General features: G+C 38.5%; 1 protein-coding gene across 1 annotated transcript; it reads left to right on the plus strand.

Moving 5' to 3' along the window:
* Positions 1 to 217: 217 nt before the first annotated feature.
* LOC147634469 (putative UDP-arabinopyranose mutase 2) lies at positions 218 to 2,738 on the plus strand. The gene is made up of 4 exons (XM_086803552.1): positions 218 to 623; positions 1,362 to 1,612; positions 1,746 to 1,914; positions 2,121 to 2,738. Exons 1-4 carry the CDS (start codon positions 327 to 329, stop codon positions 2,451 to 2,453), a joined length of 1,050 nt encoding a protein of 349 aa, XP_086659678.1. The 5' UTR covers positions 218 to 326; the 3' UTR covers positions 2,454 to 2,738.
* The last annotated feature ends 17,976 nt before the right edge of the window (positions 2,739 to 20,714 follow it).

The following is a 20,714-nucleotide window of genomic DNA, read 5'->3' on the forward strand; positions in this document are numbered from 1 at the left end:
AACAGAAATGTTGGGTATGTACACCTTCACACATTAAGGTTTGTTCGTCCCAAAAGTATGGTCAGACACTTATGGCCGGCTTAAATGTGTAACCGTGGCATTCACATTTACAACCGAGACGGCTTTACACATTAGGTCAGACCCTTCGTCCGTCCTCCTCAGAAAAAGGTCCACACACATGACTTTTGGCCGCCTTGTATGTGTAACCATCTCATTTACAGAGGCTATATAGTTACGCTGGTCGCCGTGTATTGGTTCTCTCTCTCTCTCCCTCTCTGCGCTTTCTTGCAATCGGGCTCGAGTGGATCTGAAGCCAGAAACCCGTCATGGCATTGAAGGACGAGCTAGACATAGTGATACCCACAATCCGCAACCTTGATTTCTTGGAGATGTGGAGGCCGTTCTTCCAGCCCTACCATCTGATAATCGTGCAGGATGGGGACCCCAGCAAGGTGATCAATGTCCCCCAAGGCTTCGATTATGAGCTCTACAACCGTAATGATATCAACCGCATCTTGGGCCCCAAGGCCTCCTGCATCTCCTACAAGGATAGTGCCTGCAGATGCTTTGGCTACATGATGTCCAAGAAGAAGTACATCTACACCATAGATGATGACTGCTTTGTAAGTACCCCCCTCATTTTTCTGATCTTTCCTTTTTCGTACTTTTTGTTTTTGTTCAGATCTGCATACGTCTGAATATCGTTGTTCACCACAATACAAACGTTATACGATGATCTGCAAGATGCATCATTCAGAGGTGATGGCCGCGGTCATGTATCAAGATGTGGCAGTGGCCGTGTATTGTGGTCGCTATATAACATCTTATGGTGATCTGGTCACATACATCAAGATATAGTGATCTGCATATTTTCATAACTTAGACATGAACACATCCACAATGTATTAAGATAGGGTGATGAAGATATGGTGCTCTGCATGTTTAACAAGGTGGCCACCACCAACCATGATCGACCGTGTGTTGTACATGGTGATATTCTTATCAAGATACAAGTTTATGATGGCCACCATGTTTCAAGATATGGTAGTGAAGATTTGGCGATCTGCATCTTTTCATATCATTCCGTGTTAGGAATACATGGAGGCCACTATGTATCAAGATATGGTAGCGTTCTGTTCTGGAACAGTGAGCTCTTTTTGAAGGGCCAGAATGTCTGCACAAATGGTCATTATCCAACGTTGTGGTTGGGGTGAGGTAATACCAACATGCTAAATTCTGAGATGAAAGCGAGAGCTCAGCAATCAGGCTCGTGTTTTTGATATCGTGGTGAAGGTTTCTTTTTGTGCACTAATTTTTCAACGCAGTAATTTTCCTTATTTTATATTCTCTGCCTGTTTCAGGTGGCCAAAGATCCCTCTGGCAAGGATATCAATGCCTTGGAACAGCACATCAAGAATTTGTTGTCGCCCTCCACCCCTTATTTCTTCAACACGCTCTACGATCCCTACTGCCAAGGTGCTGATTTTGTGCGCGGCTACCCCTTTAGTCTTAGAGAGGGTGTTCCAACTGCGGTTTCGCATGGCCTTTGGTTGAACATTCCAGACTACGATGCCCCAACGCAATTGGTGAAGCCAGCCGAGAGAAACACAAGGTAGGGTTCTTTTCCTAGCATCCGATTTTCCCTCTTTTTATTGCATTTAGAACTCTTTCAAGGGGTATTTGTTAAGTGTTCTGGCTTAGTAAGTAACCCCAAGGTTAATACTCCATGTTGGTATGTTGTGCAGGTATGTTGAGGCTGTGATGACCATCCCAAAGGGGACTTTGTTTCCTATGTGTGGCATGAACCTTGCCTTCAATAGAGAACTCATTGGTCCGGCCATGTACTTCGGGCTCATGGGGGACGGTCAGCCCATTGGCCGGTACGATGACATGTGGGCAGGCTGGTGCTGTAAGGTAGGCCATTCCTGACGATGACATGGTTTAAGTTTTGGCTTGCGTGTGATGGGCATGGGAGCTCTGTTATAAATATTGTTTTCCCTTCTCTTTGGTTAGGTTATGGTATTGTGTGTGTTAATGATGCCTCACACAATGTGGTTGAGGAAGTTGATTTCAAACAGGGGTTGGCTTTTTGGGTGTCTAACAACCACTTGTTTGTACAGGTGATTTGTGATCACTTAGGCTATGGAGTGAAGACGGGTCTCCCTTACATATGGCACAGTAAGGCCAGCAACCCTTTTGTGAACCTCAAGAAGGAATACAAGGGTATATTCTGGCAGGAAGAGATCATTCCCTTCTTTCAGGCAGTGAAACTACCTAAAGATTGCACGACAGTGGAACAGTGCTACATTGAGATATCAAAGCAGGTCAGGGACAAGCTTAACTCACTCGATCCTTACTTTGCGAAACTGGCAGATGCCATGGTTACATGGATTGAAGCATGGGGAGAGGTGAGCTCTTCAAGAGAGGTAGCCCAGGCAAATGGAAAAATATGATTTTTTGTTTAAGTTAATATCTGCGTTAGGATTGCTAAGGGAAAGTGCATGGTATAGGGAAGTGGCAAGAAACGCCACCACTTTCTCGCTGGTGGACTTCAATGCTGAGTTTTCTTCTGCTCATTGGAACGAAATTTATTTTTTGTCAGCTAGATGTTATTGAATGGTGGGTACCATTTACTTTGTAGTGTTTGCTTTTCTATGGGTGAATGAAGTGGGCCATGGGGGGTTCCTTGCAGATGTGGGTGGGGAACTGCCCATGGACCCCTTGCCATGGGCATACTACCATGTCTTCCAGGAGCTCTACGTGAACAATGACGTGTTGCTCAACCTTTGTTTAAAACAGGGGTTACAATGAAGTTTTAGGCTGTTTTGTTTTTAACTTGAAGTACTAGATATCTGTGTGTGTGTGTGTGTGAGAGAGAGAGAGAGAGAGAGAGAGAGAGAGAGTTTATATGCACATATGGTGAGAGAAAAGTTTCAACTGCTAGAAGGCCTTTCTTTTCAGTATGCATTTACACACGGGGCTTTCATTACCCAACGGATATGCTTGGGCAATGAGCTTATCAGCTTGAAAAAAACCCAAGATGAGCTTCCATCTGTAGGCGTTAGGTTTGGAATTCAATCAGTGGTGCTGGACCTCTTGTTTGCCTGCTTTTATACATGTAGCACCTTGTCAATTAGGCAGTAAAATCTTTTGGCTTGATGAGAGAGGTAGCCCAGACTTGACACACGTGGGTGAGTCAGTTGTAACTAGGTCCTAGCGTGCCGAGTTCTGGCCTACCCCCAATAGCCTGGGCAGCCCGGCCATTGACAACACCAGCAGTTAAATATGAAATCAAGCATGGTGGTTTTGGTGCTAATGGTTCAAGGGGAAGTGATTCATGCATTCACAAGTAACGAAGGTATAGTTGCGGTTCTTGAGCCCAAGTTTTGCTTTCGTTTGGATGGTGGTGTAGAAGTCAATTTTCTTTTGGATGGTGGTGTAGAAGTTGCCAAAGTTTTGCTATAATTGTTGAGTAACTTTGGCAAGGAAATGGTTGTCCTTGAAAGGGACTTAGGCTTGGATTTGATGTTGGTTACTTTGGTAACCTAACAGAAAGAACATTATAATGTGATTTTTATACAGTATATTTTATTTCTTTTGGCGATGATTAATTCGCCAATGATTTTTTTTTGAAGGTAATTCGCCAATGATTTTTTTTTGAAGGGTGTAACGTACACGTTACTTAAAGGACTTGGGGAAAATAAGGCTCAATAAGGTATCCTATGAAGGGGTACTATATCAGTACTAATATTTTTTTATGAAAACCTAGCATCTAGTACCCACTAAAATCTTGATTTTATAATAATTTTTTTTTCAAGTCATTTTCATATTAAACAAAAGTAGGTACTAAAAAATAATTTGTCCAAGTGGTAATCAATAAATGCGAACATGTTAGCATATGTAGGCATATGTAGTAAGAGCTTCCAAATGTACATTTTTTGTAAGTTTATTGAACATTTACGCAAAAATATAGCCTACATGGAATTATTGCTAACAATAGAGAAACTCAAATTACCTTCTAATATCTTCAAATCAAGCGAGATGATAAAAAGGACACTTCACAACCATATATGACTAAAAGTTTATCCAACTAAGCAAGTTTCTAAGTGAGTCCTTACACCGTACTACTTCCATGCGCTTAATCCACCTCGCAATGTGATTTGAAGTGAGGGCCTCAAATTAAGGTTGGTGGATTGTAAAGAAGAATCTAGAAAAAGTGTACATTCCATGTTACGTGCTGATTGGAAGAATCTGGATGATTGAGAGACATTAGGGGATTTTACGGATTAAACCAAGGGAGTAAATCAAGGAGGAAAATATGCTCTTGTAGCTTCAAATTGATGCGGCTCCTTGCTCATTTGATGAAAATGCCTTGATTAATGCATTTTAATGTTTTTGTGCTCAACATTATTCATGAAACTATTGCTACTTTGTAATCCTCTTGAGATCCAAATTTTTCCTTGGTATCATTGTAAGGTTAAAAGGATTAGCTTAGATTAATGGATTGATCAGAGTAGTCTCTTCTCGCTTGATTTGATTGGGTTTCCTTCAACCTAGCAATGGTCTTAATTTTGAAAAATAATAAAGGAGACGTGTGTGGAACTTCATGGGCAAGCTGATGAGCCCATGCAGATAATGTCGTCACTGCAAGCCGATCATCCTTGTGCACCACAATTTCTATTTGAAGAGGATGCCTCGGTGTGCCCGACTTTCCTTTTTCATTCCAACTTCCCCAATCAATGTAATATGTTTGCCCAAGATTGTGATATACCTTACATGGGTGTAAGAGCATATGGAGGAGGTTAATGTGAAAATACGTGAAAGATTGGCATCAATAATATTGATGTAAGGCATCCATCTTGTTGAAGCTTGCTAAAATACTTCCATTATATAATAAACATGTAAGCTAACTCCCCTTGGGAGGCATTATTTTTAAACATCCCTTTGACAAGGCTTGAGGAGAAATGTCAAGAATATGACTTCTATCCTTGACTTCTAGAGATACACATATTAGTTATACAAAAAAGGGACAAGATGACAATATCACCTTCTTGATACACATTAGTGATATGTAAAATGTTAATGACAATGACAATATGACAAAATCACCTTTTTATTTATAGCATCTCAAAAGGCAATAATTACAAGAAACAAGGTTGATATGAACATGGTGATCATAAATAGAAACATGGTTGATATAGCCTACCAAATCTTCAGCACCTTTATTTTTTTAGCTTGCAATCATCATGGCCTTTCCATCATCCTCTTTAAGCTCTAGAGTGTGAAATAATAAGGCAAGGAGTTGAGCTTCTATTTTTGACCTTAGTTGTGTGGTTTGAAAGTTTAGCATATCACAAAGGCTCAACTTCTCATTGACATCAAGCAACACTAAAGGAGTACGAGTGCAAGAGTGCTAGGCACACAATCCTTAACTTTAGATGTAAGGGAGTTGACTCCTAATGGATCTACAAGTGATAACTAGGCAATCCGCCTATCAATCAAAGTTTGCAAAATGGTACCTTTAACATCTTGATGGAAAAGGTATATGGTGCATAGGCTAATACTTTTTACACCATAGTGTCAATGAATAAAATACCATCAGATAGTAGACTAAGGTATAAGTGAGTTAAAAGTTAAATGAGTTGAGGAATCATTGTGTGAAGTTTCCTTCACTTACCTTATCATTTTGTATATATGTTAATTTCTCTATCTCTAATGGACTTTCTTATATCATCTCCTTATTCAGTCTTGTTGTTGAATTTTGTTGCACTTTGTTATGGTATGCTCTCATTCATTTGTAGTTGGTGAGCTCTCCTATAAGACTTTGCTAGTTGAATTCAGCAAGAGATAGTCTCTCTAGGGCTTGAGATAAAGGTTTATGTTAGTGTACGTGGAGCTTCTCCTTGAGCTGAGGGATAACCTCGTGTGAAACCTTGCATTTAAGCAAAAGAAAGCTTGGGGTGGGAATCTAGTAGCACTAAGGACTTGCTTAGAGGCATCACTAAAAGAATGCATACTATTACCTACATGCACATGAGGCCATTTTCAAATTAGGTCGACATATAGAATTTACAATTACAACATGTGTTTTTTAGACAATAATGTGTTTGACTTATAGTAGAGGTATTAAATATTAAATGTTTAAAAATATTTAATAACCAACACAGATGGATTAACATACTAATTAAGACATTAACCCACGACATCATACCACCATTGGTAATCATGCAAGGTAAAGAATGCAACTCCTAATGCGATCCTTAGTGAATTGGAAGGTGATGGCAATGCTCTTGAGGAAGAAGAATTTACGGCATGCATTGAAGTAATTGAAGATGATGAAGGATGCGAAGTGGATGGAGTTGATCTCGGTGGGAAGTGCCAAAATGTTGATGATGGATTTCCTACTTATGTGGGTGATTGGGAGGAATTTTAGAAGGATCCAACATTGTGTTTTGTTACATGATGCATATGTGGGTTGCAAGGATTCATATACATTGAGGTTGAAGACCTACATTAATGGACATGTGGCACACATGCTTGTTGATAGCGGGAGTACTCACTCTTTTGTCAATACAAAGTCATTGCAAAATTTAAAAATGCAGCCTTCATCATTGGATCATTTGCATATGGTACAAGTGGCCAATGGTGCACAAATGCAATGCACAATGGTGTGCAAGAATGTGGACTTGGTGTTTGACAAAGAGTGCTCATGCAAAGATGAATTGATAGTCATGGATATGGGTCCAACTGACATCATTTTGGGGTGTGATTGGTTGTCCACTCTTGGTTCATTAGAGGAGCACATTAGAGGGTGATCATGTAAATGATGCCATTTAATGTGTGTGTGTATAAGTGCAGTGAGGAGATGAGCACGACAATGTGGCATATTAGAAGGTGATCATGGAAATGATAGGGCTTCTTGAAGACCACCGTCAACATCTAGAAGTAGCATGTGCGTGAAGAAACATTAGCAACTTGCTTAACCTAGGGACAATGACAAGATCTAAAGTGACAAAATGAGAAATCATCAATATAAGCACCATGCTTAACACAGGGACAATGACAAGATCAAAACAAGAAATGATCAACAAATGTTTAAAGTGACAAGATCTAAACTTGCAAAATGAGAAACGATCAACAAATGTTATGTTTCTACCACCCTTAGTGGAAAATATTTTTTTTTTGGAACAATAGATATTTATGGTAGGTGTAAAAAGAGCTCTTTTGTAACAAAGTAAAAAGGGACTCAAGTTATTTTGGGCCCAAGGCCAAGGGATGAAGGGGATGTGAAAGGGGCTAAGGGATAGGATTAGGGTTGGGCATGCCCATGGACATTAATAAGTGTAGTGTGAAAGGGTGGCCTAGTATATAAGTGAAAATGGGCCAATGTTATGTAACCTTTTGAATAATCAAGAATACACATGTCTTTACTCTCTCTTATCTCTCTAAACCTAGGCTAATCCAAGGCTAATTAGGCTAAATCTAGGATAATCTAGTTGCCACTTTCTTTCATTGGTATCAGAGCTATGTCTTTGATCCATTCCATCCTAGTTTCAAGAAAATTTGAGGAATTCTTAGATTTCTTGATTTTCTTGGACTTTCTTAATTTTCTTGATTTCTTGATCAAGAAATGGGCATGGTGATTGTGGGATGATGGAAATCTCTTTGATTTTTGGTTTTTTCCAAGCTTTTGGGGGCTATGGATCACTGTGGACCAAATTTTAGTGGTCGCTCCAAATTTTAAAAAGATTGGACCAAATTTGGGGAACTTTTGTTAATCATGATTAACTTTCTTAATCCAAAATATTTTACCCAATTTTCCCCCTTTGTGTGCTTGATTTGGATGGCTATGGAGATTTCTTTGTGTGGGAAATCTTAGCCATTGTTTAGTTTGGAAGACTGGCCATGTTACAAGCTTTGATTTGAGTTCTTCCTTGCTACAAATTGTCGTCGTTTTCTACCCGTGGGAACTGTTGTGGCTGCATGCGAATACTCCTTCTTCTTGGTGTTTTGGAGCTTGGGAAGCCAAGCTTAATCTAGCATAAGGTTCACCTAAGCTTAGGCAAGATTAAAGCTAGACATTAGGCTAAATTAGAGTGTGGATCAACAACATTTCTCTGCTATGCTTTCTCCCATACCTCGGCCTGACTGCGTTGAATGACCACCATTGAAGCTTCTCCACATACCAATTGAAGCCTCCGATGCTACAACAAGTGAGTGGTGTCTTGCAATGATAGAATGATTTGTCTTAATCTCCAATTTTAGTACCTTGAAATCTTCCATTGCCACCATTTGAAGCCTCCATAGCTGCATCAAGAGTATGAGACATTGCAATGTTGGATAGCTCTTCAAAATCTTCACTTTTCTCTCATTCCATTGTGTTTTGATCCTAATGGTGAGTGCTTGCAATCCATGGGGCTGATTTTCATGTATCTTTTCCATGCTTTTGCATCAAGAAAGCAAGATATTGGTTATCCCCTTCACCATTAGTTTGATATTTCCATTTACAAGCTTCCATAGAGCATTGCGGAGCCTATAGAGATGAATTAGTGGCTTGACAAGGAGCTTTAGTAGGTCCTTGAGAAGAAAAATCACACAACACTAGAGCGTTTAAAAAATTCTCCCCTCATGCTACTATGCTTCCTGGTCTTGAAGTGATCTCCTTAGGAGGCCTCAAAGTCCTATGTTCTAGGTCTATGTCAAAAGTGCATTAGTGTTATTAGTTCAATTAGGGTCACCATCTTTATTCTTCCAAAAGGCTCTTGCCTCATAGTTCTCCTCCATATGGAAGCTAAGTGCTCATCTTGGATTGGGTCTAATGTGGAGGGAAGCCTCACCTCAGCTTCAATTTTGCAATTTGTATCCCTTGTGGTGTAAAACAAAAATTCTCCCCTCGATGTTGTGCTTCCTAGTCTTGGAGTGATATCCTCAAGGAGGTCCTTGCTTCACTCAACCTTACAGTCCTATGTCCTAGGTCTATTTCGGATGGGAAATCCCCCCTACCAAGATCGCTCACTTTATTGGCCTCTCTTAGGATGTATGTGTTACCATCCTCATCCACATATAGTTTGGTCACTAGCTGGATTATAACACTTGTAATTAGAGGAGCATCAAGAAACTTGTGGCTTCCCTCTACTACATCCCTCTGTGTGTTGGTGATACTGAAGAGGTTACCTTGGGAATCCTCGTATAGGCCCATGTCACCTTGATTGACTCAGACCCTCCTTAGAAAGAATCTATTAATCGCATTCAAAGGATAAGTGGTTATCGACTCTGTACAAGTTCTTGAATTCTCAAGGACTCTATGCAGTCCTTATGCCCTTTTTTTGGCACATCAAATGATTGGATGTTGGAGGAATCTTGCTTGGGGATATACATATTTCCTTCAAAATCTACATAAAACTCATGCTCATCATGCAAAGTGATGAGACAACTTTTGGGTTATCTAAGATCTATGGTTTTAGAAGTGACCATCGCTCCAAGAGCACCCCATTATGGTCAATGTAGATGGGAAGCTTTGCAATTTCATGATACCCATAACATTGTAGCACATATGTTTCATTTGTTGTTTGTGTGTGACTTTGTTTCCCTATATTGTCGCTAAATTATCAGATGAGCTTATAGCTCGTCTCTCTCCAATCGGATGAGCTTCTTGAGCTCTCTCAACCCTTCTTAATAATTCACCCATAAATACATGGTGCTCTTGTAGCTCTATTCCCCACTTGTTGGCGAAAGCTCTATAGGGTTTATATCCCACAATATTGATCTAGTATCTTTTATCGTGAAGGACAAGACTTGTTCAGCTTCCTAATGTTTGGCGCAGTAAGGGAGGTCAATTCTACTACAGGCTTCTGAGATGGAGTCTCGTATTCAAAGGCTGGACAGGACTAGGCAATGATACAACCTGACCACAAATGCATCCAACACCAAAATCACTTGTTGGGGGGGCTCTTTTTACGATATTTTTATGGTTTTGGATTTTTGAGGTTTTTTTTGTAATGTTTTTGTATTTTCAAGATCCAAAATAGCTTAAAATGGAAGGGAAGAACATGCAAAAATGCATATGCATACTGCAATATGGAGTTCTTTTTATTTTTTGCTGTTTTTTTCACTCTTTGAAACCCAATTAGATCTGGATGATAGGTGGATGATCCGAATGACATATGGATGATCTGGAAGTTAAACGATATGAACTAGCACAATATTAATCTTTCGCTGATTCTAAGATTTGGTTGACAATATTAATGTGGTGCTTTGGATAGCAATGATTAGATATGGGAATCGACATGATTTGAAATGCAAAAAATCAAATTAGACCCGACCTAAAATATAGACAATTCCAACACAAGCGATCCCAATCGTCTATATTTTGGATGACCAGCGATCTGAATGTAGTGTCGATGATTTGGATTGGGACAATCTAGATCTTGATCGATGATTTGAAAATTCTAGAGAACAAAATACACAATTTTCAATAGATTTTGATATTTCAAGGTTTTAAAATTCTTTGACATGATAGGGTTGCTTAGCAACACTCCAATGTCGTGATTTTGAACTCCATTGAACAAAAAAAAACACCTACTAAAGTTAATATCTTGACTAAGCTAATCTAGGTTTAAAAAACATACAAAATACTAATGTACATTAGTGTAAAAAACATACAAAATACTAATGTACATTAGTGTAAAAAACATAAAAAAATACTAATGTCCTAGTTAATGTACACTAATGTCCTAGTTAGTCTAAGGCTACTGCTTATAGTTATAATAAAATCTACCAAATGGAGAGATAGCTTACCTTTATCACACCCAAGAGAGTTTTCTCTTCATTCCACCACTCCCTTGAGACAAAGAATTGAACAAAATAAGAATCACACAAAAGAGGTTAATGTTAGAAGCAAAAACCTATTCTAGGCTAGAGGTAGGGATTTTAGATGTAAGAAATAGATTTTACACTAAGAGTGCAGGCCTAGCGTTAAATACCTTACATAGGATTTTTAAAATAAATGGATCTCATATTTAGATAAAGCGCAAAGAACTGAGCATTTTGCCTTTTCACATCTCGTGAATCCAAGCTACAAATTTGGGCTACAGGTTGTGTAAGAGGATACAACATGCGGTGCACAATGTATACAAGAGAACACTCACAAGAAGGAGGATCTTTCACAACACAAATCTTTAAAAGTCAAATTGGATATAATAGAGATAGAAGAGAGTATTGTATTACCAAGCAATACAATAGATGACAAAGTCCCACACTCATGTGGGCTTGTGTGAACAATGGTTGATTTGGAACTTCTAGATACAAGAAAGAATTATATTACTAAAACGATACAATAGATGATGAAACCACACACCTATATCCTCGTGTGAAGCAAGCTACAATAATGATTGATCTGGACTGATATGCTAGGGATTGTATGCTAGTAGAAGCTAGGGAGTAAACTCACACTAAGATGACTGATGAACTATATGGAGAAAGAGTTGGTTGTGTATCTATATAGGCCTATATACGTGGGGCGAGCATAACATGACCGCATAGGTCCACAGTCATAGTTGGTGACACCATTTGTGTAGTGTAGACTTGGCCTATAAAGATAAACTAGATAGTGCTATGCAATTTCCCTACCTCCCACAACCATCCGAGATTATCTTGGGCCCCATTTGGGCCTGCAATGTCACATGGTCTTCCCGTGTGAATATGGGGATGTCACGTGCTTGGGTTGCTCAACCATGGCTACTCTTCATAATGTGGTCCGTACAAACATGAGCTAGATGATGGCAAACATTACGAGGGTGGAGAATTGATATCCAACATGCCATTTTCTACCAAGCTATAGATCCGAGCTATAGTAGTCATGCCTATTTTTACCAAGCTATAGATCTGAGCTACAATTATGTCTATTTTTCTACCACCACATTAGGGTGGAAGCATGCTAAAGCGGACCTAAAAGAAACATCCCATCACATGCTTGATAGCACAAAAAAAACAAATTTTAAAAAACAATCAAGTGGGACAATTTAATTTTAGCTATTTTTAAATGACAGTACCACCGACTCTTTTTTTAATGGTAAGTGTCTAGCAATGTCGACATTGGATTTTAGTTACTTCTCTACTACGACTACAATAGCCTGCAATTCTTTTTTAGTGTCAACGAGCAATGTCCACATTGGATTTTAGTTACTTTTTTTGTGCTCTATGGCTACAACCGCCTGCAATTCTTGTTTACCATTTCCTGCAATTCTTGTTTATCATTTTCTCATCCTTCCTTTCTTTTGTTCTTAAGTTTTAGCATTTCTCTCTTCTTTGCTAAGAATCATGTTATTTTCAGCCTTTCTTATGATCGATGTTGTGTTGCTTCTAGAGACCTATCCTTTCTTACTTCCAATAAGATGTCACATCTACTACGACTACAATAGCCTACAATTCTTGTTTAGTGTCGAGCAATGTCGACATTGGATTTTAGTTACTTTTGTGCTCTATGGCTAACAACAGCTTGTATATCTTGTTTATCATGTTCTCATCCTTCCTTTCTTCTGTTCTTAAGTTTTAGCATTTCTCTCATCTTTGCTAATCATCTTGTTATTTTCAGCCTTTTTTATGACCAATGTTGTGTTGCTTCTAGAGACCTATCCTTTGTTACTTCCAGTAAGATGTTGTTTTAATAGACATCTAGTGGCATACTTCTCAATCATGATAATTAAAGAAGATGGGCATTTTAATGGGCACAACCATGCCACAAGGGCCTAACAGTACCTCAAGAAGAAGTGTTGTTGCTAAATTGGAATTACAAATAATAAGAAATTATGAAACTTCCAAGAAACGAGATCAACAACATAGAAGAGCTAACTTGTAGAAATGAATATCAAAGACAAGCATCAACAAGAGGAGAAAAAGTGTAGGCAAGATTGTGAATTATTTTCTACAGAAAATGACAAGGTTTCAGTTAAGGAAGGCAAGTACATAATGAAGGATGTGCTGAATGATCTCGTATTGAAGATGAAAGAAGGTTTACTTTAAGGAGTTCAAGAACATAATGAAGGATGTGTTGAATGATCACATATTGTAGTGAATGGTAGGGAGCATCATAGGGATTGGGGAATTTTTTTTCTTGCGAGCTTTTCAATTTATATTTTTTTTTTCAAGACATTGTCACACTAGGTTATGGTGGAGTTTTTAATCGATTATAGGCTCTCTTCTCTCTCTCTCTCTCTCTCTCTCTCTCTCTCTCTCTCTCTCTCTCTCTCTCTCTCTCTCTCTCTCTCTCTCTCTCTCTCTCTCTCGTAATAGAAGATATATTACCAAAAATTACTTTACAAATGGCCACATGGCTACTAGGTGTTGTACTAGCTTTCCCTCACTTATTACTCCGAACCACAGGTGTAGCTTGGAGTACCCTCATCCAATATATAGCGGTATCATTCTCCACCAAATGAGTTGACCGCAAGGACGAGACTTGCCACAATATTAGCCCTTTTATACGACCTATGTGAGCTGTAATACCAACTTTTGCATCAAATATGAAGGCATTCCTAGTTAACCAGATATGCCACAAACCTGTCCACCTGAAAAATGAAAGAAAATTGAATGTTCTGGGTTATCCGGCCCATTGAGAATCTTGCAAAAAATCTAGTATTTAACCTTTACGAGCCTATCTGTCATCAATGGAATCCATATGCGAGAAAGGAAATCCCATACCTTCTTTGCCAAACGGACATGAAATGAAAAGATATGAGCATGTTTCCACCAAGCATATAGTACAAAACACACAATTACCAGAAGTAATCCGTTGCTTTTGCCAATTGGTCCCCCAATGGTAGGCCTCCAACTAGTAGCATGTGCCATAGGAACACCTTCCCTTGATATGGAATCTTAGATCACCAGCCTAGTAAGATTACTTCCTTCCACCAAGCTCTACTTTTCCTGATGTTCCACACCCTATTAGCCTTCTTAGTGATCCAACACTTATCTTCCACCATCATATGGTACACTTGATTTGTTATACATTGGACAATGTCCTAAGGCTCTCTCTCTCTCTCTCTCTCTCTCTCTCTCTCTCTCTCCAAATCACACACCATAGTGCATGTTGGCTTGCAAATAAGTTGCGATAAAGCTTTGCATGGTGGGGGCTTCCATGTGTCTTTTATTAAAGACACATGGAAGTTAAAGAGATGTGTGTAATCGGGTAGCAAGATGGGTCAAGCTTACGGAGAGATCTTCTCCATCCACCAAAACAGAGAGATAAAGAGAGACTACTGCACACATTATATATTTTACTGAGAGAGAGAGGTGCAAGATCCCAAGCAAGAACCTTCTTAGTCAACTTACACAAAATGCACGACCCTGGTAGCACAAATGGCATTACTTTGTGTGCAATAAGGGCATAGGCCGATGTACACTTTCTATAGCCCTCGTATTACCATACTATCACATGGATATGCAATTACTATCATTTTTGTGGGCTGTGTAAGCTAGAAGCTACATAAAGTGTAACGACTGACATATGAACTGTTCATACATTAGGTAGGATTAGGAAACCCTCCCAAGCATCCTAATGAATGGGTGGGTGATTGTTGGGAGGGTTTTTTTAAAGGGTAACTTACAAAGGCTTTGGAAAGCCCACCAAGCATAGGCGGTCATCAAGTCGACATTATCTCAGCATAGCATTTAAGGGAAGTGGGATTTTATTGTCGGTGGCCTATTTAGAACCAAGGCTTTTTCCAAGGAGCCAGTGAAAGTTCTAGGTCGCTTGGTGACAATGAACAAATAAAGCAAGCCCTTGACTCATAGTCCATCAAGAAATTTGCATAGAAGCAGCTAAGGTTATATTAATTAGTACTTGACCCGCACATGCTGCTTTGGCTTGCGCACTGCCCTCTTGGTACTACATTGCTACCATGTGGCACGTGGCTAGAGAGGAGTTCTCAGACATGGGATTAGTTTCCTCCATTGTTCCTCGAGCAGCCACATACATTACTTCCACGTGGTAGCTCTCCCCCTCTCTTGCCATCCATGATGTGCTATCCTCCTACCATGTGGCAAGAGAGAGCACACAAGCATGGACTTGAGTAGAAACAAAACTTAGTAATGACCTTGAAATAATATTTCAATTGCACTCCGTACCAACTTGCGAGCTTATATTCGAATGTGACTATATGCGTAAATACACTCATAATGTGAGATGTGCATATATTTTGTTGGGATGAACACTATTATAAACATGTATGTGTACATGTTGCACATTCATGTGTGTAGGTTCACAACTCTCTCTCTCTCTCTCTCTCTCTCTCTCTCTCTCTCTCTCTCTCTCTCTCTCTCTCTCTCACACACACACACACACACACACACACACACACGAACTCCAAAACCGAGGGAGTGCATGGATAAAAAAGGGTTGAGACCTACATGTAAGTTATTTTTCTACCTCTTCGAATGTCAAAGAGGCATTCACAAGATAACCAAGGACAAGAGAGATATCAAGCACATTTACTTAACCCCTGTTCTTGCACATGCACACTAAAAATTGTCACAATAAAGTTACATTTGGCATGCCAATGTTCAAGCACATAATGCTCATGTGCAACTTGCTTATTTAGATATTTGTCACACAAAATATCGAAATTTAATAATATGCACATATTAATACACACAGATATATCATTCACATATTGTATTTTAAATGAATATTCTAGATTCACAATTTCAGCTATAGTTTTACCCAAACCATAGTTTTTGCACCCCCCCAACATGCAAAACCCCCCTTTATGGTGTCTTTTAGTGAAACACTAGCAGGTCATGGGTGGCAAGGACCATGGACATGACCCAAGAATTAAAAGCTCACATAATCGTGAACACATCAATTAGTGTAAGGTTCCATTTCACCCTAGGTGTATTTTTTAAATTTTACTAGATGGGTGTGGAAAAGTTAAAAAATAATTGGTATGCTGAACTTTTAAGCTAGACAGGAGTAGCATAAGTGTATTACATTATAAACGTGATTTGATCCTTACCACTGACAACATTTGAATCAAGCCTTGGTGTAAAAGTATAAGCATTACAAAATTTTGCCACAAAAACTAACTTTTGTGGGGGGGAGATTATCACTAATTTAATTTATTATTTTCACTCTCTTGTGGGGAGATTATTACTAATTTAATTTATTATTTTCAAGTCATGATTAGCACTAATTTAAATTATTATTTTTAGGATATGATTAGGTAGTACGAGTAACTCCATGTGTGCAAGGTGGATTGATGAGAAGCTCCATGAGTGTGCCACAAGTGTTTAGGATTTTGTCAGGCTACGGAGTTCATCTTTTTAATTTTTTGTGCTTTGCGGGGGTACATGGTATTGGATTTTCTATTCAAAAAGATTGTGAGAAAGGGCCACCAATTGGCACCATACGCACTAGACCTAGAGAGGGATCAAGTGTCAAGGACTATAGGCAAGCTGGGTAAGAGACACGTAAAATAGTAGCACTTGAGATGAGAAAAGGCAGCTAGCAGCCCACACACAACCCGCATAGAGCGAGGGGGTCTCTCTCTCTCACACGCTCTCTCTCTCTCTCCCAATTGACCTGGTAAAGAAGGCACGTTTGACCTATACACTTTGGGGCACAATTAATTTGCATGCTATGTGGAGTTTTGTCTTAAATCTAGGGCTACCATGTGTCAAGTTCTCAAGATTGAACCATTTTTAGTGAGGCCAAAACATTTTGGGATCTTCATTTGCATGCTATTTTTAAGGTGTTTTTGGGTTCACTGAGGAGAATTAGAGAGTCAATTTAGGGGAGGATTAGATATTCGATTTAGTTGAATCTTTGGATATGCCAACCACATTGTGCCATGCAAGGAATAAATAGAGGCTTACCTTGGGTGTACAATATTATACTACAGACGCCAACCTATCTTTTGAAAGCCCTTGGGAGCTCAACCAAGTTTTCCAATGAAGGATCTATGATTTTTTAGGAGGGTTATTTTGAACTTCATATGGGCTCTCAAAATTTTCTACAAAAGGGTGCCAAAACTAGTGGTTATTTGCATGCCAACAATGGGGTTTTCAATGCATAGAGTCTTGTGGTCTTATGTAGGGATGTGAAGGGGCTTTTCCATTATGCCACTCGTTCTTCAAGCATCATTTTTATATCAAAGGGTGCATGGTAAAGGAGGTAGGATGTGAAAGCTTTGTAAGGAGCATAATACATGTGCATGTGCATATGAATGTCAAGTCTTGCATAGTCTTAAGCCCATAAAACAGCCACATTCTCCGCCAATGATTGAAAAATCACGGGCACGTGGAATTTGGAATGAGTGGCTAAATAGAGGACATTTTTATGAGGTGGCTAACAAGCAAAAGTCCATTTCTTCTTTAAAAACTCCAAGCTACGACCTTCTTAGAATGCTTTCAAGGGTTCTTATTCTCAATTAAATAACGGCTTGGAAGTTGAATGATCCACAGTTTTCATGAAGATACTAAACCCTTAGTGAAGTAGATGAATGATCCACGGTTCTCATGAAGATACTAAACCATTGGTGAACTAGATTCCATTTCAAGATCTTGACAAAAGCTTTCTTAAAGATATTGGAAGTTATTTATCTTGAAGAACTCTACAGAGTTTGAATCACCATAATAACGGAGATATTTAAGCCTTATAATTGATGTTGATTCCATTTCAAGATCTTGACAAAAGATTTAGAAGTTTCATAAAGATGTTGGAAGTTCTTTATCTTGAATAACTCCACATACTTTGGATCATCATAACGGAGATATTTGAGCCTTATAATTGATGTTTATGACCCTTGTTGTGCAGAATGTGCAATAGAGAGATAGATCATTGGTAGATCTAGTATTTCCTTTCTATAATGAAGAGGATAATCAAGATGACGGTAACTAGATAGATGAGGGATGTTTCCTTTCTAATGGAGGGCGACCAAAAAGCGAGCACGGGTGAGGAGCTAACTCATAAAACTTTTCTTATCCTAAAATTGAGATATGAAATTAGTTATTATTCTTAGCATATGCTTACCCATAGGAGGTATTCTTTAATTCCAATGGGTGGTGTGGCCAAAAAATGAGCACGGGCCAGCTAGCTAATTCAGAAAAATGTTTCCTATTTGAAAACTGAGATATGAAATTAGCTACTATTCTTAGCATATCCTTACTCACTCAGCTTATTGTGAAAATAAACAAGAGTAGTGGCACATAAAAAAGACACAAAATTTGCTAGTGGAAATTGGGGATTATCATTTTCCAAGAATATTAACACTGGTCATATAATGCTTAAAATAATAATAGCACTAGTCCTGTAATAGTAACACTAGTCTTGTAATAATAACACTACTCATGTAATAAGTTAAAAATAAGAATAAAACTAGTTTTGTATTGATATTAACACTAATCCAATAATATTGATATTGATCATGTAATGATTAAAATAATAATAACACTAGTCATGTAATGGAGATATAGAAGTGGCTTAAGGCTAATTATGAATTCTTAAAAAAATAGAAAAGGTAGGTAAACTTAAAAAGGCATGAAACTACTTTGAGAATGTTGCTGCTTTGTTAACATGGATCTGCACATGCTAGAAGTTGTGAAAAAAAAATCATGTACCTAGAAAATTATGATTTTAAAAAACATGCCTAAATATTATAAATATTTGAATATTTTTAAAAGTTTTTAGGTATATATTTTATTTTCCAACTAGTATTTTCCTAGAAGGAAACTCTTTGAAACATTGTACATAATAGGAAATGATTTTCTAATAAAATTTCTAAAAGCCACAAAAGTGGTTCCTGTTTTGTAGAACGAGACTTAAAGCTATAAATACCTTACATATGATTTCAAAAATAAATGGATCTCGTATTTAGATAAAGCGCAAAGAATTGAGCATTTTTCCTTTTCACATCTTGTGAGTTCAAGCTACAAATTTGGGCTACATTTTGTGTAAGAGGATACAACGTGCCGTGTGCAACGGTACACAAGAGAACCCTCACCAACAAGGAGCATCTTTCACAACACAAAACTTTAAAAGTCAAATTGTATATAATAGAGATAAAAGAGAGTATTGTATTACTAAAGCGATATAATAGATGACAAAGTCCCACATTCATGTGGTCTTGTGTGAAGGAAGCTTCAATGGCTGATCTGGATAACTGCTATGCATATAATAAAGATACAAGAAAGTATTGTATTACTAAAAAGATACAATAAATGACAAAGCCCCACACTCGTATTCTCCTATGAGAGCTCCACCGTAGCTACTCGTCACCGCTATCCTCCCACACTCATTGTCACATTGAGGCAGTTTCTAATCTAATGGGTGGTGTAGCCTCTCTCGCGAAGATCGTGTGGGATCTCCGCAAAAGACAATCATAATGGTAACCTAATCACTCAAGCAAGAGGGAGAGAAGAAGCAAGAGGGAAGCATGAGAGAACAAGTGATAGCACTAATCACTCCCAAACCCTAACCTTAATCATACCACACATGCTAGATTAGAGTTGCAAGAGAGAGGGAGAGAGAACACTCCACTTCTATTGTACAAATGGGAGAATGAGTTACAAACAAGAGAAATTGGCATTTATAGTTCCAAGACTTTTTCCACTAGGCCGTCCGGGAGTAAGTAACCCGAGGCACCCAAAACATAGTTACTTATATGTGCCCAGTAGTACTCTTTATTTTATTTTTGGTAGTTTTTCTTTTTTGTCTTCATTGTGGTCGCTGGACATCCTCTTTAGAGGAGCTCTTTAGAGGAGTTAGCGTACTTGAATGAGTAGACTAGCACAGAATACTTAATGACCAGTATCCAAGTGGTAGGTGGTGGGATTAAGGAGGAGTTAGTAAAACAATGGTGTTAGTAAGCAAGTGGTGAGGGGGGAATTCTGAAGGGATAAGGAGGTGACTTGCATGGAATCTTCTTGCCCTCCAAGATGATGTAGTTTGATGGCGATGTACATAAAGCTCTAGCATCTTCATCAAGACACCTTAAGGGTTCTTGTCTCCCGTGGTGGGTGTTGAGTTATCGGGGTGTGGTGTTCTCTCTTTTTCGTTTGGTGGTTTGTCTTCTTCTATTGTTGTAGATCATGGAACTGGGATGTGGCCGCTACATTAAGCCACCCGTGGCCTATAGGTCTTATATGTTCCGTTCCTTTCTATACTCAAAAGTTATAACTACTAATTATTATAAAATATAGCATTCATAATGGGGTTAAGAGATAAGCCCTAAGGAAGAGAAGGAAGAAACAAACAGGGAGTAAGGGGGTTGCTCTCAAAACGAGCCACAAGAAACTTGCTATGAGAGTTTGAATAACACATGTGAAGAAATGGAAAAGATAGAGAATATCTTTTGAAAAGTTTGCACATTTGGGGAAGGTAGCATTCGATAGCAATGCATTGATTACAAATAAATATTATATTTTCTAATCGTATAAAATTATCTTTAGACCTAAAAAATAATTTATAACTAATTTGTGAAAAGGATAAAAAGTAGGCCATCTTTGTAGTGTGCTTCCACAATAATCAAGTCCATGCTAATTGCATCTTGAATTATGGATTTAGTTTTACTAGAAAGGAAAAGTAGGAGAGTTACTATGTGTACCTATGATAAAAAGTAGGCCATCTTTGTAGTGTGCTTCCACCCTTATCAAGTCCATGCTAATTGCATCCTAGATTATGGATTTAATTTGTCTATAAAGGAACAGTAGTGAGAGTAACT

The sequence above is a fragment of the Cibotium barometz genome, chromosome 10, assembly GCF_041138505.1.
Source record: "Cibotium barometz isolate CiBa-2024 chromosome 10, ASM4113850v1, whole genome shotgun sequence".
NCBI classification, from domain to species: domain Eukaryota; kingdom Viridiplantae; phylum Streptophyta; class Polypodiopsida; order Cyatheales; family Cibotiaceae; genus Cibotium; species Cibotium barometz.